This window comes from Zosterops lateralis, assembly GCF_965231275.1.
Source record: "Zosterops lateralis genome assembly, chromosome: 3".
In the NCBI taxonomy this organism is placed as follows: Eukaryota; Metazoa; Chordata; class Aves; order Passeriformes; family Zosteropidae; genus Zosterops; species Zosterops lateralis.
This window is the reverse complement of record NC_139764.1, coordinates 25255141-25280960: the sequence shown is the minus strand read 5'-3', so window position 1 is coordinate 25280960 and position 25820 is coordinate 25255141. Positions and strand designations below refer to the sequence as shown.

The 25820-nt window shown below is 38.0% G+C and overlaps 1 protein-coding gene across 3 annotated transcripts in view; it reads left to right on the top strand.

The window, feature by feature from the left end:
- Nucleotides 1-25820, top strand: part of THADA (THADA armadillo repeat containing) — a 151823-nt gene that overhangs the window by 80174 nt on the left and 45829 nt on the right. For all 3 annotated transcript variants that reach the window (XM_083857543.1, XM_083857545.1, XM_083857544.1), the window contains 2 exons: nucleotides 11269-11384; nucleotides 25404-25489. In XM_083857543.1, the coding sequence (XP_083713669.1) occupies nucleotides 11269-11384; nucleotides 25404-25489 (202 nt within the window). The remainder of the gene's footprint in view (nucleotides 1-11268; nucleotides 11385-25403; nucleotides 25490-25820) is intronic.

Genomic DNA, 25820 nt, shown 5'->3' with positions numbered 1-25820 from the left:
CTTAGTTGTTGTTCTCATTGCCGGTTTTGAGGCCCTAATGCCCCAGAGGATTTGTGTAGGCTCATGCTCTGCAAACAGCCTGTGCACAGCAGTCCACATGCAGCTGATCACCACTAGTCCTCTGGCTGCTGGGTGTTGCAGCTGCCACAGATCAGCTGATAGTCCTCTTGGAGCCATTTCAGCAAAAACAAATAAGATTTAAATATTTGGATGTTATTTAAATATTCCAATTTCAATATCAGGCGTCTGCTAACCTAACTGATGTGACTGAAGGGAATGAGGAGCTGGCTTCCGTTAGAAACCTGCGTAGGATGTTTGAAATTGTCAAACTTCAGCAGAATGTGGTGTCGAAAAAGTGATGGACATGGTAACATTTGCCTCTGCCATCAGTGCGTTCAGAAGGCAACAATTTCTGTGCAGTTCAATATCCAAAGCTAAATAGAGGGTTAAGTGACTTTCAAAAACTATTCTTAGAGGCGATGAGACAGCTCATTGGGATTATCCTCTGGGATAATAAAATCAAAAGCATGCATGTGCAAATGTTGGAAAAGGTGGTCTTGAGTAAGGGAAAGTGTTGGAAGAACTTGCTTTTCAAAAAAATCTTCTGTGACATAACTGTTGCTGTTGACATTCCCTTATGTCAAAACCACATCAGTTGCATGCAAGTGGAAGAGAGAAGGGGAAAAAATAACAATAAAGAACAGATCTTTCTGACCAGCATCTAATTCCTCTGAAGAGAAGAGCTCCAGGAAATATCATCATTTTATTCTGGATGTTGTCTGTTACTGGTGAATTCACAAAGGCAGTATTCATCTACTGTGGTGCTGCTGATTGTAAAACAAAGTGCACAATCTTCCTAGAGCTTGGAAAATGTTTGGTAGTTTTGAGTTTGGCACTTGCTGTGATAGCGTAGGATGCTTGTTTGTCTGGGGAAAAAATCCACTAGGCAATGAAGCATTGTCGCTAATTAAAATCAGAAGGAATACTTGAGCCGTTTGGGGGAGATGTAATCAGCTGACTAGGGAGATTAAACTTTGGGAACAAAAGACAAATACATTGCAGGTAGAATTCCAAATGTTCAAAGCAGAGATGAAAAATTCATTAACGTTGCTCTCTGATTATGCAGTTAGCCCTTTCTTTGCCCTTACGTTTACCTTGGCTGGGGCACTTGCAGTTAAATGGCACTGTGGAAATTACTGGAAAACATTAACATTAACTTGTTATTGTAAGCTGACATCATGCTGAGCCTGATGGGAAGTGAAAATTTATAAATAGCTTGTCCATATGTGTAAGGCAAAAATCTGCTGATCTTCAGCTGTAGCGTGATTCATGTATTTGCTGTAGTTTAAACTTCATCATGAGTTTTCTGTGTTTCTATGAACTTTGTAGTTTCAAAAACTTCAGGAAGATCAGTGGTCCAAAACTGACAGAACTGAGGAAATACTGTTGATATTTTCAGTGCAGTTTTGGTTGTACAATCTGTATCGTACTGACACTTAGGTTTTCTTCCCTCTGTGTTTTCTGATGAGCCAAGTGCTTACAAAAAAATATGCTTAAAGCATAATTTTGGCTTTTTTTTTTCTCCCCCATAAATTCTCATGTGCATGCCTACTGTCTATGAACTGGAACTTACAGGATCTAGATTGTCTGTCTCTGAGATGCATCCTTTATATATTTCAAATAAATCAGTTAATCTCTGATTCCTGGCCTGCAAGACTTTATTCTATAATCTTTTATAATATGGAACTGGGAGGGTGATATTGAGAAACAAAATGTGATTACATAAGTAAAATCTTTATTCCTACATCATTCACAGAAAATAATAAAGAGATGTTGTGTATTTCAGGGAGCCAGTCCTCTTTCCTCTCAGATGATCTTCTTTGTGGGAAAGTGGCTGCATCCACTGGGCTGAACAGTGCTGCCATGTAGTCCAATGAGACAGAAAATACAGGAGTGCTGTTGAGTTGAGGGTTGTCTTTTTTCTCACATGTTACAGCTAAGTGGGATCCTCTCATACAAATTAATTCCTAGATGTTACTGTAATAAAAAGAAGAAAAAAGAGTTTGCATTAAGTGCGTCTTTCTTTTTCCAGCTGTCTTATGTACTGCCCTTGTAAAGCTGCACTCATTATTAATGTTTATCTGTGGAATTCAATATAACTTATCTGCAGGTTAAGCCCACCCATCAGCTCTGCTGTCTAGACATAAAGTTACTTTTATTGCATGTTTCAGTTGTATGTTCCCTTTTATAGGGAAAATTTTGACAGAGGAAAATTCTTGTGAATTCTACTTGTATTCAGCTGTGTTGCTCTGTGTCAGAGGTGTTCGGCATTGGAGCTGGGGGTCTGGGCACCAACATGGACTGTGTTGGATGGATCTGCATAGCTGTAGCACCCGATGTTCCCCTTGTTACCTGCATTTAACTGTGTGAGAATTTTCTCTAAGGGAGGGACATTTGCCCTATTGTTTGCACTCAGAGAGGTGCAGCAATCCTTGCCATGGAAGAGCAGTCAATCTTAGCTAAATTCAGCAGGCTTTGAAATGTTGGCTTAGAGTTCAAACAAAAGAGTGCAGTTGGTAATATTGAGTTCCTCAGATGCAAATGGGGCCATTAATGCTGGCAAAATTCTTGTAAATAATAAGCAAGGGAAGTTGATCCTCATGCACAGAGACATGTACAGTCACAGATCATCTGACAATGTATGAATGGGGAAAAGCTTTCAGAAGCTGTAATACAACCTTGAAAGATGTCACCTTTTTTGTTTTTAAATTACCCTGGTTATAGGTAGCTGCACCGGGACTTTTCATGTGTCAAACTATTCCTCCATCTTTAAAAATACTGAATATTTTTCTTTCATTTGAGAGAGACCTGTATATGTATTTTCTCCTCTGTAAATTTAAAATCATTAGTTGAGAGAAGTAAATAATTTTCTGTAACTGCAAGCTTTATTTCACTTTATTTTATAATGTGAATTTGGGAACTAAAAGCATCAAATTGATTTAGCTTACTTCTAATTATTTTCTCAGCTTGTGTGTTACTAGAGACATTCCTGAGGCAAAAGATCACCTCTGCTGAAACCAGCAGAGCTGCAGGGTCAAGTGGCAGTGTACTTCTGAGCACTCTTGGTAAACATGTTCATACTGTGTCTCTTACCATGTCAGCTTCTTTGTGTCAGTGGGGTAGCTGACAATATTCCTCCTAATTGTAAATATCCCTCAGTAAACAGGAATGTGTGCCTTGGTCTTTTATTTGCATTTGTTTCCTTCATGTGGGCATGCACAGGAGAGCTGTTATGAAGACATTGCCTGGGAAAAAAACAATTTCAAATTGTTTCACTGCCACCCCTCAAAAAAAAAGAAGAGGGAAAAGAAAGCTGGGGTGTGTATGTGTGTAGCTTTATATCCTTTGAGGTAGCTGGATTAAGACAATGATGGGTTTTAGGATGGCAGAGTGTAGATTTTGAAGAAGAGACTTCATTGTATCCTTCCTGCTGTTTGTTCTGATCTGAAATACAGGCTGAGGACAACTCCCAACTGCTCCCAGCAGTCTGGTTTGTTCGTTTCTCTAGATTTACAGGTTTTGGTTACATGCTGTGGGAAGATAATAAGGATGTTTGCAGAGAGTGGAAATGCCACCAGCTCCACAATAGCCTCTTTCATCTCTGCTCAGGCTGGCTGGTTAGGAGGATGTGTGTGAGACCCACAGATTTGCCTTTTCTTTCTTTGACTTGCCTTTTCTTAGCCCTGTCTGCTTACTGGGGTTTTCTCTTTGCTCATCAGCCAGTCCTTGTGGTTGGGTTTCTCTGCCCGGCACATGTACCGTCAGTTGAATGACAGCTTAAAAAGTATTGTAAATACTTACGGTAAAAAAAGTCCTAATAATGGTAAAGTGAGACCTAATTTCTGTGTGAATAGGCAAACCATGTACTTCTAAGAGAAAATTCAGATGGGTCTTCCAAGTAAAATGAATCTACTGTTTCCTGGCAGCAAACTTCTCATTGTTTTGTTTTCTCCTAGTGAAAATTTCTCCTAGTCACATACACAAAGGTTAAGCTGCAATTCAGTTTCATCCTGACTAAAATAGGAAGAAAAACCTGGAGAAAAACCTAATAAAAATAGTAATGCAACAATTTTTATCTATGAAGTTTCACATTTTTTGGGCTTTTTTTAGGCAAAACCAGGTTTATATTAAATGTGAAGAATACATTTTTAATGATGGATGTTTTGTGATATATGTCTGTCACTGAGAAGAAAGCAACTTTGCTATCTTTCAGCATCTTTGAACTTTCATTAGTTATGGCACATTCGTAATTTTCAGATGATTAAATAGCTGTGTTATTCTTGCTGAGTTATACAGAGTTAACTGGTATTGTATTTTTATTCATTAATTTTTCAAGCCTTTTTTTACTTCTTAATTCAATCAAAACATGCTTGCCTTCATTTTAATCAAAACAACTTTTAATTAATGTATAAACCTAGCTTAATGAATTTTGTTGGATATATTTGGAAGAAGGGTTCAAGTGCTATAATTTCTCATGAATAATAAAACAAAACTGGGTAATTAGATAATGAAATGTGCTGACAAAACAAAGCTAAAATTCTGGAGAAATTGAATTGTGAGCCTGCTGTTGCTTTCAAGAAAGAAAAAGATTTTATACAGTTTTAATAAATTGTTTGGAGAAGGAAATAGTTGAACCTCAGACTGAATTTGTTAGTTCATACAAAAACAAGTTTAAGGAAGCAATATTTATATGCAATCATATAATGTATCTCTGGAAGAAATAATAATCTGATCTGTTTGATGTGGAACTGCTATTATGTAACGAAAGACTTCTAAGAAAGGAAATAGTAGGAACAAAGTCTGTAAAAATTTGGTATATCTAAATGATCTAGGGCTGAAAAGAATGATGGCTTTTTTAACACATTTGTGAGTGAGAGGAGAATTGATGAACATTTGAAATTCCTCTTCAGTATATTGCCATTTAAATGGGGACATAAATTCAGAATATTTACTCTCTCCCACAAGCACCAGATAAAAACTTCTCTCATAATTAAATACCTCAGGTGAAGAAAATCCTTAATGACTGTCATGGAATTGATCTATGCACAGAGTTGCTAAACCTCAGTGTGACAGAGTCTGGGTTGTGGGGACACAGAGCCCAGGGTGCCACCAGCAGTGCCTGGTGCAGCACCTTTGCGCCCTGTGCTTCTGGACTAATTTTAAATTCTGCAGTGATCGTGGCTGCTTTTGTCTGGGAGACCAGCATGGACTGCAGGCACCATGTTCTTACCTTACCCTCTGGTGATAAAACATTTTTCTTTTCCACAGATACCAATTTTTAACAGAGCAAGGTGGTAAAGCAGATAGTTATAAACACTCCCATCTATTTTTGCATGGATATCCTCTTGGAAAACTGGGGGTGGTAGACGAGGTTTTTATTCCCATTGTAATTATCACACTGGCACTTTTCATCTTTAAGGAAAAAAGAGATTTTAAGACTTGCTTTCCCCTGGAGATAATTATTGTAACTTTGAACTTTTTATCATACTTATAAAAATGCCTTCGCCTGTCACAGCAGCTTGCCAGTTTTTATCTACTTGGTTGTAGTAAAAAAAAGATCGGACCTAAATTTCAGAAAACAGAGATAACTTGGCAGTTGAATTTATCATAGAAGTAGAATAAAATTTTATCTGCCTTTAAATGAGAGAAGAAAAGAAAAAATATGTTTGAGGGTTTTTTACTAGTGTGTTAATACTCAGGCAAAACCTTTTGATGGGACTGTTCACCCACATGTACATATGGAGTGAAAGCCCACATGTAGCTTACTAAATCTTCTTACTGTTGCCATTTTGCAAATGCCTTTTTTTTTTCCTTCCCATATTACTTCAACCTTCATAGCTTGGTGAGTAGCGTATTTTTGAAAGCTCAGTATTTACACAGTATTTTCTTTCAGCTGCTGAAACATCTGTATTCTTTATGTTTTTTTAGGGAATTAAAGGATATATGTTGAGAATGTAAAGTTTCAAGTGATGTCAGTTTGGTTTTTAGGTTTGTATTTTTTTTCCCCCCAGTAAGCACTGCAGTGAACACTGGGAGCATTGTTTCAGTTTTGCACTTAGGAATGTGACTATTTGTACTGTATACTTAATTTCATCCAAACATAGCTGAGGGCATGCATGAAAAAGTTTTTATTGCTTTGGGTCATCTTAAGGGGGGAGGAAAGCTCAATGTTGCTACTTCACTGAGAAGTGTGCAACTGGATAACCTCCTGTTTTTGGAAGATCTCGTTGTTTGAAAAAGGCACTAGGTGCAGCAACATGATGAAGAATGTCCTGTCTTTCAAATGCAAACATGCTCATGTACACCAGTTATCCACCTAATTATTGTTTTATGTCAGAAATTAAAAGTTTATTATGAATTTCAGAAATCTTAATTCCTCCTATGAAATTATTGCTAATGCTATCAAATGTTAATTATAATTTGTTAGAAAATGTGTCATGCTAGATCAGCTTTGTGGCTGTTGAAAGGTTGTGCTGTATTTGCAGTCTCTGTATGTATGCAGGAGAACTCTTGGCACCAAAATAAGTTTGCACTAGATAAATTTTGCATTTGATACAAGTTTGCCTCCGTCACTACATTGCTTCATTATTTAAATTATGTATTTCCCAGCATTTCACGCTGATATGAGAGCTACTAGAGATAATGATATGCTGCATATCATATCATAGTTAGTGTGGGGGAAAAATGTCTCTTCCTGATTCTTGTGATTTACATTTTTGACCTAGCTGATGTCCAACCATTTAAGTAATTTTTTTTGTTTTGTTTTGTTTTGTTTTTTGTTTTTAAAGCAATGTGCATTTTTCTTTACTTAGTCATCCAAAACGAACACTTAGAAAATAGCAGATGTTATGTCTTAAGGCCTACTTGGGTACAAAGAAAACACTCAACTTTCTCATGTCATGAGAGGGCAACAGTGTTGCATCTGAAAGCACACTGGTGAGTGGAGGATGGATGTGAACAGGACAAAAGGATATGTGTACAGATTGACCAGTGGGGAACCAAGCTGGCTGTTCCTTTTTTCTCTTCCTTCCCTTCTCTGCTTTTTCCCCTTTTCTTGAGGCTTCTACAGCTGAAAAACCAGGGTGAAACATTGAAAGTACTGGAAGTTGGGAATGGCTGAAGAGCAGAACATCACTTCGTTGACGTGCTGAGTCCTTGGGTTTTACTCATTAGGATACAGTGTCACACCTGGGTTGGCTTGGGAGAGTTTGTTTTTTTTTCTGTGTTATTTTGCACTAAGTAGTCCTCCCATGCAGGTGGTTTTACCTGCAGCAGTGTAGACATGATGACTCAGAGTTAGAAGCTTGTGGACTGAGTGGTCTCAGAATGATCAGTCACTGGACACTGTTGCCCATCATGCATCCAATATCTGGACTTCCCATGGCTTGCACCATTTTAATAACTCTTGTTCAGTTAGATGGACAGTCTCTGCTGTCCTGTTGGTGGATCATCCTGGCTCCTCCGCAGCCTGCATAGAGGAGGAAAAGGTTTCTGGACATCCATGAACTCACCATCTTTAATGCAGGATTCCACAGAACTACGGACAATACCTTGTCTCAGTGAAGTGTTGTATCTATTAAAAAGAGCCACTGTCAGCCAGCAAGACTTGATAAACCTCCTTGAAGACTTGATCTTCCTCCACAGATCTTTGCAAAATCTTTGATAAAACTACCTTGAAAAAAGAAAAAAATAAATCATTAATATATTGCCTTTGTGTAATAAAAAAACAATGCCATGTACGCAAAGAACACCATGATCTCACTGCATTTATGTGTGAGGAATTCAGCAGGAGATTTTAAATCATGTAGTATTTTGGACTTGAGGAGAGCCATGTGCTAGAAAGCCTGTCTATTTTATTACCTATATTAAACAGTCTCGTAAAATTTGCTACCTCTTCGTGCAAATATTGCCTGGCTTGTAGTCTTAGATCATGGAAGCCAAAGAATGATGTGCCACATGTGATGGAAGTGAAGAACTACTGAGGTTAACTTTTACACCTTGCTTTTTTGGTTGCTTCTGGCTATCGTTTACATAAAGTAAGGCTTTGTATAAAACATGTTGATGTTAATTGCAATTTCCAGTTTAGCTTAGGCATTCAAAAATCTCATGCTTAAAAAAGATTTTCTTTGTGGGGAAAGCTTTCTAGGTGTCTAAAATTTGGTGAGGGTGCCTGAATAAAAGACAGAGGGCTTGCAGTGAAATAACAAGAAAATCAGGATTTTGTGTATGTCAGAAAAAGTCAGAACATGCTAAATTGTAGTTGAACATTTTCTTTGATGGATGCAAGCACTTTTCAAGAGTGCATCAAACTCTCACATGAGTTGCACCTTCTAATTCTATTGTTTAAATAGGACTTGTGTCCCGTGATTTTTACCGTCTGAATAGTCTTGAAAGGATTGGTTCATACAAAGAATTAACTACAGAAGAGTTTTGGTTGCCTTTTGAGCACTGAATTTCCTACCTGGACAAATTTAAATCCACCAGTTTTACCTCCTTAATATACACAGTTTTTTCTCTTTCAAGACCTTTACCTTGAACAATCAACCTACTTAGGTTTCCTCTGCCCTCTACATGAAAAGCACTTGGAGAATTATTTTCAGAGCTGAAGAGATTAAATTAATTTAAGCTTCTGGGAAAAAATGTGATAGCCCCTTCATAATTGTGAAACAGATTTTATATTATTGCTTAGAGGTAAATCCATTGTCGTTCCTGGAAATGAACACAAGCACGGAAGAATAAAATTGGAAAGGTTAAGGCATCAAATGGTTTTCAATTAGCAGAGGATATAAAAAGCAATAAGAGCTTCTGCATAAACGTTATTTTCCATTTTCATTCTTTTTTTTCTGTTGTGTCTATGACTTAACAGGGAATAAGGGCAAGCCACAAAAATATAGAGAAACTATTAGTAGTGGCAGTTTAGTGCATTGGTTTTCATGAAGAAAACGAGTAGGTAAACCATTTCAATAATCAAACTTGCACAGGCAATAGCAGACTGAAGGAGAGGATTTAAGGTAGACATCTCTGGTGACACTTTGAAATGTTTGCAAGGTTGCACTTCTGCAAAGTGTTTTGTAGAAAAAGATCAAGATGCAAAAAGATCTTGCAAAGATGCTATAAACAAAATGATGTTCAGAGGACTTCAGAAGAATTAGAAAAGACAAAACACAGGCTACTTCTCCAGGATGTGTCTTGCCTACAGAGCACCTGCTAACAAAGGGAGACAGGAGTTTATTTCATTGTTCCTGTCAAAGGGCCCCAGTGGGATCTCTGTGTTTAGTAAGTGCCTCACTAGGAAAAAATCTGGACTGACTGAATAGTGTCCAGAGAACAGTTGTTTGCGGTGAGGGCAATGGTGGGAGCAGACAGGAACACCTTACCCCAAGAGCTTGGATTTTGAGGGTGGAAGACCTAGAGGAGGTTGCATTCTGCTTTCTTGGCTGGTTTCAGGACTAGGACAGTCAGGCATTTGTTTCATCGAAGAATGTTTAGATCCTGCCACAGTGTTTGTATGGATTAGATAGTCTCTTGACATCTCTTCTGTTTCTGTGCTTATTTGAAGCGACTGCAGCTGTTTTTCCACTTGAATGATTTCACAAAAAATAACCCAGATGAAATTGTGTCAAGTTAATGCTATGTGGCAGTGCTTGTGTTTCCAAAACAAGCAAACAAACAAAAAAAATATAACCCCCGGAGCAAATGACAGCTGGAATGTGGAAAATCAAGATCTGGGATCTAAAAATCTGGATACAAAAGTTTTTCTTTTCACAAAGTGAAGTGAAGGCCCCAGCTTGATCCATTAGTCATTAAATTGTCACTTTGCAAGTATGAAGTGCTAATGCTCTCACATGTCAAGAGTGTTTCCATATAAAATGCTCACAATATGTATTTTCAGAAATGATCTGATAATACTTCTTAAGATTCCTAAATTCTGCACATGGTCAGTTTCAGTAAATAATGGGGGATGAACTTTTTCAATTTGCATAGAAGCCCTTTCTGTAAATGTAACTTAACTGTGTAAATGAACAGTATTTCAAATTTTGAGAATGTATGGCAAAATTTCTTATGCTGAGTAAGATCTTTTCCATTAGGCTTCACTACTGCAACACACCATGCAATTACTGCAACCATGTGTTTCTGTTTGGAAATTACCTCACCCAGGTGTTTCCTGTGTGTGAATGGGAAAAGTTAAAACCAAGTGGGATGATACAGGCGGTGTCACTTGTGTCAAGTGTGTGTCATGCACCCTCTACCACATGCAGGGGCTGGGCTTGGATATCCCCTCTTCACTGTGCAGTTGGTACCAGAGGTTTTCCAGTAATTTCACTTCATGCTTAGATAACTGTAGGGTTTTTTTAACAAATTTTTTTCTTAACACTTTTCTGTATATTCAATGCTACTTGGAAAAAAACCTGTTTTTAAATAGCAATGAGGCTCTCTTGAGTACATTTTTTGTTTCAACTGTCTGACCAGAAAGCTACAGGTCTTGGCTTTCTATTCTGGTACCTTGAATTCCTACCTTCATCAAAGCTTGGACACGTGTATTAGGCTTTTACATAAAACTCTGGGGGAGAAAATGTAGAACCCTAGTGCAGGAGCTCAATCCTTGGAAAGGAACAGTGTGAGCATCTCCCTGCCCTTTGAAATCCAGTTGGCCACTGTTTGACTGGGGCCTGTAACGAAGGTTTTCAGGAGCAGGAATAAAGATATTTTTCTGTCAGCACTTCAGAGTGGTTATAGACAGTAATTCCCCTCCCTGTATCCTTGGTTGTACTTGTAGAGTGTAAGCAGCTCTACTCCATCCTATGTGCCAATCTGCCAGTATGCTCCCTTGTGTGCTGGCTCTGGGGAGCAAATGGCAGCAAGAAAGTTGAAAGTGGAGGGATGCTTAAGTTGGAAAAGGCCAGAGGAGCAGTGTTCATCCAGCTCCCTTCTGTTCACTTCATGGAGGTTAACATCTTCCAGCACTTTCTGTTTTTTTGTGCAAAAAATGAGTTTTAAAGAGGGGGCAGCTTACGGATTTAAGGATTCTATCTTCTGCTAAGTTAATACATGCTCTTCTTTGAGTAATGGTTGTTCATTTTGCAGGCAACTGTTTCATCTTTCAGTTATTTGGAGGAAAAGCAGTGGCTAGAAACCCTTTGTTTGATATATATATATATATATATATATATATATTTTTTTTTTATTTATTTATTTTTTTTAATTTAGGTTTTTCAGTTGCTGCAGTCGTACCTAGAATCAAACCAGTTTGTTAGTTTGGACTTCCAGCAGGGACTGGGTGACATCATTACCTGCATGGGAACCAAGCTGTGGCTGGCTAAAAGGTAAGATAAAACACAAAATACCTGATTTGTAAACACAGTTTACTAATGCATGGAAGACTTGGATGATTTTTAAGTTATTATTATTTTAGCAAGGTGGACAAATTTATTTGTCTAGAAATATGTAAAAGTTAGATGTCTTACTGGCTTGCTGATTTTTAATCAAGGTGGGTTTTTTTTCCAAAAGCAAGGGTGGAAAAACATTTTAGTCCAGTCATTAAAGGAAAAAATAACTATGAATGAACATTCCTACAGAAACAGAAATTTGGGGATAACTGTTACTTCTTGGCTAAGAAAAATATGCCACATATATGAGGGTTTTATGTTACTATTTTTCTGACTTTGACCTTTACAGAAAATTAGTAGGAAAATGTCATAGCAATTGTTTAAACTAAAAGTGTCTAGCTGCCCACAAACAATCCAAGCTGGATTTTGAAACATTTTTCATAAGTTCATCTTAAGGTGACCTACATATAATATAACTAACTTAGTTCTTTTCTCCTTTCCTTTCCTTTCCTTTCCTTTCCTTTCCTTTCCTTTCCTTTCCTTTCCTTTCCTTTCCTTTCCTTTCCTTTCCTTTCCTTTCCTTTCCTTTCCTTTCCTTTCCTTTCCTTTCCTTTCCTTTCCTTTCCTTTCCTTTCCTTTCCTTTCCTTTCCTTTCCTTCCCTTCCCTTCCCTTCCCTTCCCTTCCCTTCCCTTCCCTTCCCTTCCCTTCCCTTCCCTTCCCTTCCCTTCCCTTCCCTTCCCTTCCCTTCCCTTCCCTTCCCTTCCCTTCCCTTTCCCTTCCCTTTCCCTTTCCTTTCCCTTTCCTTTCCCTTTCCTTTCCCTTTCCTTTCCCTTTCCTTTCCCTTTCCTTTCCCTTTCCTTTCCCTTTCCTTTCCCTTTCCTTTCCTTTCCCTTTCCTTTCCTTTCCCTCTTACTCTTTTTCTTTCTCTCTTCCTCTCTTTCTTTCCCAAATTCCTTCTCTACTTTACCTGAGCAATTGCTTTTGAGAATTCCTACCCAGAACTCTAAAGGTATCAATTGTGAACAGAGAGTTCAGGTCTTTGCATACATAGCTAACTGGGAATATCCCACATTTTGCACTGTGGTGTGAGGTCACAGTGCAGCTAGTGTGAATCTCTGATAAAACCTGAGTCATTTTCTGACCATCAAAACCAAAATCTCTAGAGGTTTGGAGAAGAGGGGTGTCTAGTTGATGGGGAAGATCAATCAGTGTTAGCTGAGTTGGGGTAAAGAAGATAGGGTTGATCTTTGGGAATTACAGAAGTGTCTGCTCAGAGAGTGGGAGTGATGATATGGCAGATAAAACTTGGTGCAAATGTTTGGAAAAATGGTGCTCATGAACCAAGTCTGGACTTTACCTGGGGAAAGAATGGTTGAGCAGATTTTTTGTTTGAAAAAAATTGCTCTTGTTTTTGGGGCAAATATCATAAAAAGAATGAAGAAAACCACAGAAAACTCATCTCTGTGTGTGTATTAATCTGCGTTGTATATTTAAATATTGTGTAAATCCCAAAGAAGATACAGTAGGAATCAGAAGCAGTATAAAGACTGACAAGTGTAGAGCAGTTTCTACTTGGGGACTGATTAAATAGGCTGAGATTATTTTTTTTTAATCACGGAAAAAGGGCAATTGAGGGATGTGAAATATGAGTCACATAGAAAGGGACAGGAAATTAGCATTCTGTCCAAGGTGGCAGATGTAAAAGAAACCAACTAATGAAGTTTTTAATGTAATTTTAATTTGGCTATGGAACTCTGTGATATAAGATAGTCTTGATTTTAAAACTGTCTGAATTTTTAAACAACAATTTAACAGAGTCATGGAAGGAAAGTCCAGTGAGGTTACTGAGTTTGTAGACATCACAATTGGCTTAAGAAATTCTTCAGCAACCTTGAGGTTTGAGACGGAGGTTTTGGCAAGTGTCACTATTATGATTGCATTTCCTGTGCATCTGCTCTCTGCCCCAACTGGAGATATCATAGTGGATTTGGTGAACTTTTTCACTTGAATCAGCATAAGCATTTTTAAGTGTTTAAATGAGAATGTTAATTTGCTTAACTAAATTAAATTCAATGATACTGTTATAAAGAGTAAAACCCCAAACATTAGAGACCGAATTCAGTAGGAAGACATACATGCTAAGTAATTCAAACCTCTTTCTCTTGCAGCAAATATATAAAGGTGGAGCTCTGTTCATTACAGATTCAGAATTGCTTTTTTAATACATCAATCACTGATTGATGACTAGTTGGGGTTTTAGTGGGTTTTAAAAATTATTATTTTATTTATTTATTTTATTATTTTATATTTATTATTATTATCTCTAGAAATGAAAACTTTTCAGGCCTTCTTTAAGAAATTTTTGTGCACAGTAAAGGTGTTTTCCTGAAGAGAGGTGTTTTCTCTTTCACTTACCTGTAAAAAGTCACAGCTGTAAGTGGTGATATTATCTCCCTGTCAGCAGCACATTTTAATTTTGTCAGTTTGTTGTAGCCTCCTTGTCATAGTTCTCCACAACACAGTTAATGCTATACGTAAAGGGTTTTAGAATGTCTTTCTCCCCACATAGTAAAATTTTGTATTATAAGCATGCAGCCTTGCAACACTAACTTAAAGCATGGGGATTTCCCTTTCCCCTTCCCCTTTCCCTTCCCTTCCCACTTTCTTCCCTTATTTCTGTTCAGGCAAAGAGAATGAGCACCACAGAGAGAAGTTAATGGATCCCCATCTGTTTTATTTGCCTTTTTCATAAGGAGATAATTTACCATGTCACTGATATTGCAGGGCAGAGACTGTTTGAAAAGAGGGTATAAGAGGCACTCACGATTAATCTTAAATGGTTAGAATAACAGGAAAGTGGTTTGTGAATCTGGGGAATTATTTCCAAACATCAATTTTCAATCACATTTCTGGGCCATTCTGTAAAGTTCTTGCTGGTGTTGTTTCAACTATGTACTTCCTTTGTACTATGGAACAAACTTCTCTGAGAATCTTGGATTACAAAACTTTGGATTGCATGTGCAGTTCTTAAAAATGAGGCTTAGTTCTCATGTGTGTGTATTTGGAGGTAAGATTGTCATTCTTCAGTGGTTTCCTGAACTGCATGAGGGTTTTTTTTGCTTGGGTTTCGGTTTTAGGGTATTCTTTTCCTTTTCAGGGCCAGAATGTAATTTCCTTTCATCAGAATTTATTGCTGTAGAATAGCTCAAGATTCTATTGCACATACCATGTAATATACTAATCTCTTTTTTCTTCTTCATGCTTCAACCTGATTTTCGTTCAGAGAAAAAATAATGGGTCACATTCCTGAAATCGAATTTCAAAATGCATTCACTTTTTCAACTGGTATTTTCTATCTATTGTGAGGGCAGACTTCTAATACTGATGGAGCATGGTTTCTTTTTCTCCTTGGCTTTCTTTTTATATCTTCAAAACATTAACTTTTCTGTGTATTCAGAACTAGTATTTTCATTTTTGATGTTTTGAACGAGACCTGCCTTCTTTCCACTTCTCTAGGTGATGGCTGGATCTTTTCACTTTAATTGTATATTTATACTTTGCTTGGTGCTTTTTATTTTGTTTTGGAGTATACCTGTTTATTAGTCTAAAGTGGTTTAGTAATGTTACTGCTTTCCTTCACACCAGTGTTAGTTTACTGCATTTTTTGCAAATGTGGGAGATGCAGGGTGTTTGAGAAGAACAGAAATTAAAAAAAATATATAAAATCTTTGTTGGAGAAGTTAGGTGATGGAATGAAGTGATTTAAATTAATCTGATGAAAGCTTTAAAATATGATTAGTTTATCAAGCTAAATATTAGAAAGAGTTCAAAGGTCTTTCGTATGAATAAATTTTTTTAAAGGTAGTTTTTAGCTCAGTTGCATACAAGACTAACTCTAGATGCCTTCTGCTTCATAAATACAGAACGCCAGAAGAGCAGCCTTTGGATTTGGTAATGTTGTACAGAAGTCCCAGAAACATCTCCCTTGTTTAATTTGTAGCCTTTGGCATGACAAAGTATTGGTATTGGAAAATCTGAGAAATCATATTGTTGCATGGTTTTGCTGTAGGATACTGCTTTTCAGCGCTTTGAGTTGGGTTGTTGTTTTTTTTTTCTGCCTTCCTACTTACTGGAGACCACAGGAGGGGAAAAAGACTTTGAGGGTCTGCCAGAAATCAAGTAACATATTCTGCTAACCTCTAGCCATGTGCTGTTTCTTAGCCGAGAGCTTGTCTACACTGGGAGAGTTTACTTCTAAGAATGTGGCTTTCTTGAAACTGACTTGTGGGGAACAACCTTGTATGAAACCAGTTGGCTTTGCATTTTGCAGGGAGTCACTGGTTTGTCTGGAATGGGCCACCTGCGGTGTTTTTATAACCCAGATAACCCGTGCTCTGCAGTGCTGCTGCTTACAGCTCTTTGCTTTATGGTTGGCACTGTTAAAAATACAAATAGGTCCTGCACAAGATTCAAGCTCGCACAACAATTACGTGCAGAAGTTATTTTAGGCACAGGCTCAAAACAAGGTTCACTGTTTGCTGAGATATGTGCTGCTTGGTTTTTCCCCAGCTGACTGTCCGATGATCCAGCTATGACTGCTTTGAATGAGGAAAATCTCATCCGTATTTTGTGGCCCTACAGAGTATGGTGACTTGCCAAGTTTTGGTGGCCATGTCACTCCATCAAGTCTGTTGTATCCCTTTTCCCCCTTGGCTTTTGGCAGCGCTATGTGAGTGACAGTAGGCAGATAGGCAATAGACAATAGTCTTAGGTCCTTCCTAGGAGGAACTTCACGTGAGGTGCATTTAGGCCATCTGTGAAAAGGAAAGAAAAGCAAGAATGCAAGAATGTGGCCTCTTTCTGTTTTCAGGACTTCATGGCTCAGACTGTAACCTAAATCTGGCTTTCTTCTCATTGCCTCTTTGGAGAGACAGTGGTAACTTCTAGTGAGCTGGCTATTACAAACAAAACAGGGGCACATGCAGGCATACCTAGACAGGGGGGGCAATATGCCCATGGCTCTCTGCAGTTTTGCAAGCAGCCTCTGTGTGGTTTTTGAAGAGGTCCTTATTTGGGAGTTGGAAGTGGTTTTTTGTACTTCCAAAACAGCAAGAAGTGGGGAGAGTGTAAGGTTATCCTCCTTCACAGAGAGAGAAGTCCTTCTCTTCTTTTAGTACTCTTGCCTCTTCTTCTTCCACTGCATCAGGAGGAACCTTATTGTCCTTCCAGGGCCATGTCTGCACTTGGCATCTTCCTGTTTTCTAACGTTTCCAGTTTTTCATTTCTGTCTTTAAAACCTGTACATTGAGAAGTGCAGTTAATTATCTTTCTTTATTAGTGGTCTGTATGTGTTGTACAGCCAAGTTCAAAAGTTGAAAATAGTTTTAATGATTGATCCTTTTTCTGCAGAAGTTTATTTATCGGGTTTCAAATGGAAAACTTTCTGTCAGCTGGAGCAATAATTCATGTGTTTACCCTTGCACACACGAAATGGGAAGGGAAATTTTTGTTGTCCTGTTCCAGCTGAAAATGAAGTGTACCAATATGAACAGCTCACAGAATCACAGAATATGCTGAGTTGGGAAAGGACCCACAGGGATCATCGAGTCCGACTCCTAGCTTTGCGCAGGCCATCCCCAAGAGTCACACCATGTGCCTGAGGGCATTGTCCAAACACTGCTTGAACTCTGTCAGGCTTGCTGCTGACTCACCAGTAATTTGTTAATCTGCACGTTCTAACCCATGGGCCTTGTTTAGCCTGGTTTGTCTTTGTTTTTGAGAACAGTCATAGCACGTCATTGTTCATAAATCTATTCCTGGAGGCATTAATTTAAATCTTACGTGCTTTTAGCAGACTAATTTAGGTTTCTGTGCTGCTCCAAGTCCACTCTTTCACCAGTTTTGATAACAGTATCCTTAACATGGCTACAAACTGTTTATTTAGGCTGTTGGTGATTGCTTGTTTTGGAACACCCACTTCGGGTATCAGAAGAGATGTTTGGACTTCAGGCTGAAGTTTAAGATATACTTTGCAAAAGATAAAATAGTGTTTGACTCTAGTTCATAGGTATATTCCTAACTTAAATAGAAACATTCCAGGAATATTAAGTTTTGGATAAGGTTGTTTAAGGTGTTCCCTCCACCAGTGCAACATTTGGAATAGGCAGAAAAAAATGTACAATTACAGATTTTGGACATAAATCCTCGCTTATATTTGAAAATGCTTTTGGATAAATAAACGTAAGAGTTTTCATAGCTTTTTCTTCATAAGTAAGTCCTCTGATGTTAATTGTGTAAAATTCATTAAATTTGCACATGGGATTAGTTTGACCTCTTAAGTTTTTAGGATGTTGCTCAGGAATCGCATGAGGTTCTCATTAAGAGAACAAAAAAGAGAACAGCCAGGATTATTTTATCAATCAGGTATGCTAAAAACAACACCAACAAAACACAGCCTTTCAGTATCATCCACCAAGGACAGCTGGAGCACAAATTAATTTTTCTTAATAGCTGAAACTCAGGATGTTCTTGGTGGTATCACAATGAAAAAATTATTTGTGTAGCTTCTTTTTGAAGCAATAAATTCTCTGTCTTTACCAGGGAAACTAATAACAACATAATAGTCTGGCTTTGAGGGGGGTGGAAAAACTTAAATCACCAGAGCAGCAACTCCCTTTGGAAGCAATGCCTGCTCTAATGCTGGATGAGCTGTCCCTACAGAATGGGCAAGTGAGGGGACTGTGCACATGGTAATTACTCAGAGAAGATCTCAACAGCACCAAGTAGGCAAGCAGATGCACTTTGACTAATGTTTGAATTTCTATTTCTGTGCGGGTGTTCCTGCACTTCCAGGAACTCAGCAAGGTTTACTTGGTAGTGCAGGCTTCATTATTACTTTTTTAAATGCTTTCCATTAAATGTAGGTCTGTTGGCTGTGATGTTCATTGATGTGCTGGTTTTGTATTACATGGTTAAAAATGCTATGGACAAAGTTTAATAATTAAATCCATTATTAATGTCTCCTTAAGAAGACAAGAGGAAGGCCATGCATGTTGATTCAGTGCTACAGATGTGGGCTCTGAGAGAAAATAGATTAAAATATGAGTGCTGCCCTCTAAACAAATACACCCCCAAAAACCTCAGTCTTTAGAATACTGCAGAATTTGAAAGCTAATAACCAAAACAACAGGAGAAGATTTAATCTTTTAATCAGCTGCTTGCTGTATGTGTAGGAGTGATTTCCATAAGCTTTGTCGCCTCCATAAATGACAACTGATCCTTTACCAGATCACGCTGCAGGTAAAATGTGGTCAGTGCAAAGCCAGCTTGGCCTGGTTCATCAGCAACCCTCCAAGGATAGAGCTCCCCATGGACAGCCCTCAAGGATTATGTAAAGTTGACTGTATCAAGACTCAAGACATCACAGATGATGCACTTTTTGGTGTGTTTAGAAGATGTTTAAGCTGACACAATGCCAGGTCACATATCAGTAGAATCGGGCCACCAGAAGCAGGAATACTTTTGGAGATTTGCCTTGTTCAGCAAGGAGTATGCTGGGAGTTGATAGAGAGGGAAAGATAAACTGTAAACCCAAAATTTAATTGCCAGTGTGCCAGCCACAAAAGCTGAGATTATGGAAGGCAGAGGCACAGTGGGAAACTCATAATAGTAAGTTGCACAGATCCCATCCGCAAGTACCAGCTGTGGCATGTTTGACTTAATCAAAATTCTTTTCTGTGTTTATGTAGAACTAAAGATGAAATTCCAGACTCAAATGTTTGTAAAATTTTGACTTATCAGCAATGTTTATAAAGTTCAGAAATACAAAAATTTGTGCAATTGCGTCCTGTGCATTAGCTTGAATATGATGTTCAGGAAACAAATTCTATCCATCTGTTGGAATCAAAAATTGTATGTAATAACTGGTTGCTAGAAAGTAGGAGTATTTGGGGTTTAAATTCATCACCAGCAAGCTGATCTATTTTCTGCCAGCTAAAATATGAATTTCTTTGACAATAACATGTTATTTACACAGAAGAATAGGGCAGTGTTCAGTAATTACAGTGTTCAGTAATTACAATTTCTTTTAATATGGGACTTTTTATAAAATGATAAGTTTAATCATAAGAACAGGTCTTCCTTCCAGGAACTTTAGTCCTTTTCAACCTTTCCAAAGCCTCCCAAGACATACAGCATTAGAGTAACAGGGACTTTTTCATTGAAGATCAGAGAGGGAGTGGGCAGTTCATTTAATTAATTGATCACTTTGAAAATTGAAATGAAAACAGTCATGCAAGTCATTAAGATGAATCTCTTCTTCTTCACAAGGTAGCTGTGAGCTGACCTTTGGAGGGATTGCCATTGTAATCTTGCCTGCTCTGGTGTCTTTACCCTGATGCTTAAGAGTGTGTTGTGACAGTTTTGGACAAAATACAAAGATTTGTAGGTGACTTTGTAAGTTGTATAGTTTTGACTAAAGTTCTACATCAGCTTGATTCATTATCAAAATCTTGTCATCAGTCTGTAAAGTTTGGAGCTGAGATTAACCAATCTCCATCCAATTAACCATCCACAAGAGAGACGATATGGATTTTTATTTAAAAGACACTAAATGTCACATTCCATTTGAAATTTCTTGGTGCTCGTTGAGAGTTTGGGGAAATACACTTTGATTTTTGTGTTGTTAAATTTTTAGTAAATATTGTAAGTTGCTGTATATTAAATAGTTCTTGTTCTGCTCATAGTTTTCCAACATCTGTTTCCTAATGAGGAAAAATAGGAGCAAAATAAACCACCTCTTTGGAAAACATTGAATTTTTAGAATAACCAAAAGCTAATGCAATAAACATTAACACGAACTGCTTTGATTTCATAATCACTAGCTTGTATGTATCTTATTTATGTAACAAATGCAGTAAATTAATGTTGCAGTTGTTGTTGCTCATCTTGAAGTGAGGTGGAAAAAGAAGAATGATTCACAATAAAATAGCTGTCAGCTTCTTAAGTCATCTGTCATTAAAAACTGGGGGTTTGGGAACATAATGAGAATCTGCAGAAGTTGTGCATCAACATTCTTTGGTACTTGCTATAAAGGGGTGTTGGCATCCTGCCTTAAATACAGAAATCTGGGTAGTTATAAATGGTGCCTTTTAATAAGTAGAAATGCTGTTTAAGGGCCTCTGCAAATCTTAGTGGTTACAGAAGCAAGAGATTGTCTTTTTCCCAGTGTTCTGACAGAATTGAGGCCAAATGTGTGAGTTTTCCATGTTCTTTGCTCCTTGTTGTTTCTCTTGGAAAATAAGGTAATTTGCTTCTAATTCATTAATGTTTCTCTTGTTTAAACTAAAGAGTAATACAGGAGAAACTTAATTTTAAAAGTTAAGCCATGTGTTCCTGATACAGCTGAAGCCATGAAGTTGTGGGAGCCAAGTACACAGGAGGTCTGTGACCACATATTTGCTGATTTCTTCAATAAATGCCAGTTTGGTTTGCATTAGGTCTGCCATCCAAAATAAGCAAACCAGTGACTACCTCAAATTCAGCATGACTTGACTATAAAAGGTGAATCAAACATTTTAAAAATAATATTTGTAGAGCTCCAAGCTGTGAGAGTCCAGGATTGATTTCAGTTGCATAGACCTAAGCTACAATCAGTGATACTTAGTGGAGGTAAAGGCAGAGCAGAAATCAAAGCAGCCCTACTGCTACTGTGGGTAGCCAAAGGCAGCTGGAGCAAACCCCAGTGTTGCACATGGAGCTTCTGAACCTGCCCAGTCTGATTTACATCTCCAGAGAGGGAATGTCTCCTGAAGGGTATGCTTCCTCATTCACCTACCAGGCAGTTCCTTGTTGAAAACAAATAGCTCTTTGTTACTCTGGCCGTATAATATTCTATAAGTGCTTGACCTTGGCCTCTTCAAAGGCTTGTGAACGGGAGCCTGTGAATTTTAACGGACTCCTTAGCTCCATTAACCTTTTTCCTTGAAAAAAAGTCCCTGGACTCTTAACAGCTAACAAAAGTTTCCTCCTGTAAGTGTCTTGAACGCTTTTTTAATTTTATATTCACATGCCAGAATTGAAAATGCAATTGCAAAGAAGTCTGTCTATTCTATCCCCAATTATTTGTTCAGTATTAATGACAAGAAGTTGAGTAGGTTTGGAAGACTTTTATTTTCAGGATCTAATCCAGAAATCTGCTGTGAAGTGTCAATAGTATGCAAACTGGCACCTGTGATTTCAGATTTTCTTCTGCTCAGCCAGGCCTACCTAAAATAGTAAGAAAAAAAAAGACACTTATTTCCATCACAGTGAAGATGCTGTTAGGCTAGAGCTTTGAGCCGTTACAGAAAAAAAAAAAAAAGTTTTAAAGCCTTTAAAATCTTCAGTCCCTTTAACTTTTTTGACTTGTGTTCTTTCAATGACTTTGTGTATTCTGTGGAGTTCCGTGGTTGTAGAATCATAGAATCACCTGGGTTGAAAGGGACCTTAAAGATCCCCTAATTCCAATTCCTCTGCTGTGAGATTGGGACACCTTCAACTAGAAGGTTCTTCAGAGCCCCATCCAAGCTGGCCTTGAACACCTCCAGGGATGGGGCATGCACAACTGCTCTGGGCAGCCTTTTCCAGTGCCTCACCTCCCTCACAGCCAAGGATTTCTTCTTAATATATAATCTAAGCCTGCTCTCATTCAGCTTAAATCCATTCTCCCTTGTTCTGTCACTACAGGCTCTTATAAAGTCTCTCTCTTGCAGGCCCCCTTTAGGTACTGGAAGGCTGCAATCTTTTCGAGGCTAAACAATCCCAATTCTCTTAGTCTGTCCTCATAGGATGGTCTGGTAGGAACAGGGGATGCCATCATCATTTTGTTCTCCTTGATTAAATTAGAATTATGTTTTTTCTGCATCTTGTTCTTGCTGAGTAGTAATCTGAAGTAGTAATCCTTTCTGTTCCTGCCTGTTGCAGGAGTCTTCCTTCCCTCTGCCTGGCAGGTCCAGTCTGTGGCAGTGCTGGAGTTTCATGTGTTACTCAGGTCTAACAGCCTTTGACTTCTCTTTAGTCAGATGTGTTGAAACATTCTGCAGTATTAGCTGTTCATGGAACTTAATGCAGCACTTGCCTATGACCTGATTTTTATTTCCACCTGGACAGTCAAGCTGCAAGTGAGAGCATTTTGAAGGAGTGCTAGAAAGTGTGGGGCAAGCTCCTACGTGCAGTGAGATTCCAGGAGCAGGTTGGTTATAAGCTTTATTTCCAAACACAAAGCAACAAATTGAACTTCTGAAAATTAGGATTTAAGGCATCTGGACACAGTATATCAGGTGGCCATTTGGTCTTTGGTGCCAGCTCTTTGACTTCCAGATGTGCTGTTGTTACACTAAACTACTGGCTGGCATAGACAAACATTGCTTTAATCAGGTATGGATCTGTGCCCTGGCATCACTAGCCTGTTTTTAGAATAGATGTGTAATAGTATGAATATTGTTTTGATAGCTATTTTATATTTCTGGGTGGATATACCCTTAGATATGAGAGTCCTAATCATCTCTAGCTCTACCCTGTTCAGAGTCATGTCCAGTTCATCATCTGGAGTGAGCATATGGTGTATTTGTTTCCATTATTAACCAAGTTGGAAGGTAAATGAAATAATATTTGGGTTTTGGGCAGAAAAAAAGGAATGCTGTTCCACATGTCTGGAGCTCCCACCTTTTGCTACTGCTGTGACTTTCTTGTTTGGAGACAGATTTCCTCAAATCTTTTTTATGAGAACACCACTTTATTGGTATTGGTGCTAAAAAGGAAACATCTTGTACTATTCCCACTCTTGTTGCTGAAGTTCTGCACGAACAGGTCATGCTAAATGCTGTGCAGTGCATCATTTGAAATGTTCAGCATTGTGATTTTTGGCTGTCAGATCTGTTACGTAAATCACAGTTTGATTGTCTTCAAGACTGAGCTTTCTGCTACAGTCTGAACAACACTGAAGTTTCTTGGTTTTGGAAAACTGAATTTCCTGTTGTGTCCATCTGGCACATATGGATGAGAATTCACTAGCATCACCAGAGCAATGGAACCAGCCAAGGACAAACGTTTGGCATGTTTTATGCTGGAAAAGTCTCATTTCAAAATCAAAACATGCATATGCACATACTTAAAATGAAGTGGTAAGTGCTTAAAAACTGGACTAGAATAAAAAACATGCCCGTGTTTCTGTTACCTCTTCTTCAGTAAAAGTTGCATCAGCCATGTTTTGCCCAGGGCAGTTCGTACATTGGAAATTTTCTTTCCACTGAAAACACAGAATGGTAAGCGAGTCTTCCATTTTTTGAGGGAGCTGAATTGCAGTAGACCCATTAGGTTCCTCATATTGGCTGAAAACTTTTGTGGCAGCTTTCATCCATTTGTGAGAAACCTCTTGTGGTTTGGTTTTCTTCTGAGCCTTTGACTGATCAGTCCCTCTGTTTTCTCATGGACTGAGCTCACAACTCCGTGAGTATTCCTTGGTGGTGTTTTCACACACGTTTAAGAACAACTTAGGCAGCAGTTGGATGCCCAAGATACAGGAAAGATCTTTGCTAACCAGAATGGATAGAAATAAAGTCTGCCTAATACAACTCTTCAAAAATATTGCTTTGGTGTCTTAAGGCTTTGGTTCTTGTTGATGTGCATCTTCTCAGCAGGCAGCTTTTAGCTCTTGTGCTTGAAGGCGAGTGGTAGGAGGCAAGCATGAAGTAGTTTGGGGAGGTATGAACCTAGACTACTTCACTAGTAAAAAAGTGTCCAAAAGGTCTCTTTGTATGGAAAAAGGAGAAAAAGCCTCTTCTAATGCGAGATCCTGGTGGCACATATTCTGCTGCATGTTATGTGGATGCTTAATATTGTAGGCCATAAAAGAAAGCATAAGTATTTTAGGCTTCTTGCAGAGTTTATTACTGAAGGTGAGAATAATGTTTCTGGTTAAAGTTGTCTTTTTTAATAGGTTCATAGGCTAACTCTCCATAGGCAAATACAGCAGCCAAACTATGTAAGAACCTCCAACCTTTCATTTTTATGTCATGGTCACATATCTTACTTGAAAAAACTTTTTTTTTCCCTTGAATTTTAAAGATGTTAGAGTTCAGAATGTTTGTTGGAACATTTTTAATTAACAATTTTTGAAAGAGTTTCAAACATCAAGATAAGCATACAAAGAAAGTGCCAGATAAAATAAAAATTAAATACTGAGCAGAATTAGTCATACTTCAAACTTGTGCTGCTTGATCCTGAAAGTTTTTGTTTTAGTACAAGTCCCATTGGGCTCTTCAGAATAATTTCTGTATTTTGAAGAAGATTTCCTGTTTGTTCACATTTTAAGTTATGTTTTAAAAGAAGTTTTCATGGCTAAATATGTTTCAGTGATAGTAGTGCAAAGAAAAATAAAGTTGTTAACCTAATTTTATTTTTCTAATTGGAGACAAAATAGATGCTTCTCACTGGCAAATTGAAAAGGTGGAGCAGAAAGTAGCTTATTACCAATTTCCATTATATACACAAAGTCCAAAATATTCTTGTTTGGAAAAAGAAATACCTAATTTTAAAAACACGAACACCTCTGGTCTTCATCAGAACAGTGAGAGAGCTATGACCATTAAAATGGTGTAGCAGGTACCTTCAAGGGAAGGAACTGAAGACTTCTTTTTGTTGGTGTGTTTAGTTACACACATTATTTATAAACAAAACAAAGACGTAGTAGGTGTTACAAGGAGTTGGTTCATCCACTAATAATGAAATGTGTCCACTGCCATTTAGTGGAATGGCTGGAGGAGGAAGGTCTTGCCAGTTCTGCAGGGGAGACTGTCACTCAGAATGGACCACGAAATGAAGCTTAGATAACTTGGCCTTGTTATTTTATACATGCAGTCTAATTTGACAAATTGATTAATTTAAATAGACACGCCAAGCTAGTTTGTTTTACTGCTGTTTCTGAGCATAAGGTTATAGGGATTTAAGCTTCAAAAACTTGATTTATTTCTTTTCAGGCTAAATCCTTGTTTGGTGACCAGAGCTGCCTGTCTTGATGTCCTTGTGATGTTGAGTACTCACCTGGAGAAGTTTCAAAAGCAAGGTAAGTCAGATGTACTATTCTATAGATTGAATTAAATACCTGTATCTATTTCTGAGCTCGGTTGAATCTGGATAAACAATAGTATATTACTTGTGCTCAAGGTATCTATTGACTTCTGGAATCCTTTAGTGCTTTGTAGAAGGCCCTTTATTCTGCCTTCTCAAGAGAGGAGAAAACTGAGGTATGGCTCCATGTAAAGGCTTGAAGTGATGATCTTTCAGTATTCCTAGTCCTAGAATGGCTAGCAACAAAAAACATGCTCTCCATGTTCCAAAATGTTTTTTTGATCCAAAATCCAAATCCTGGACTATTGCTGCTTTAATCTTTTCAG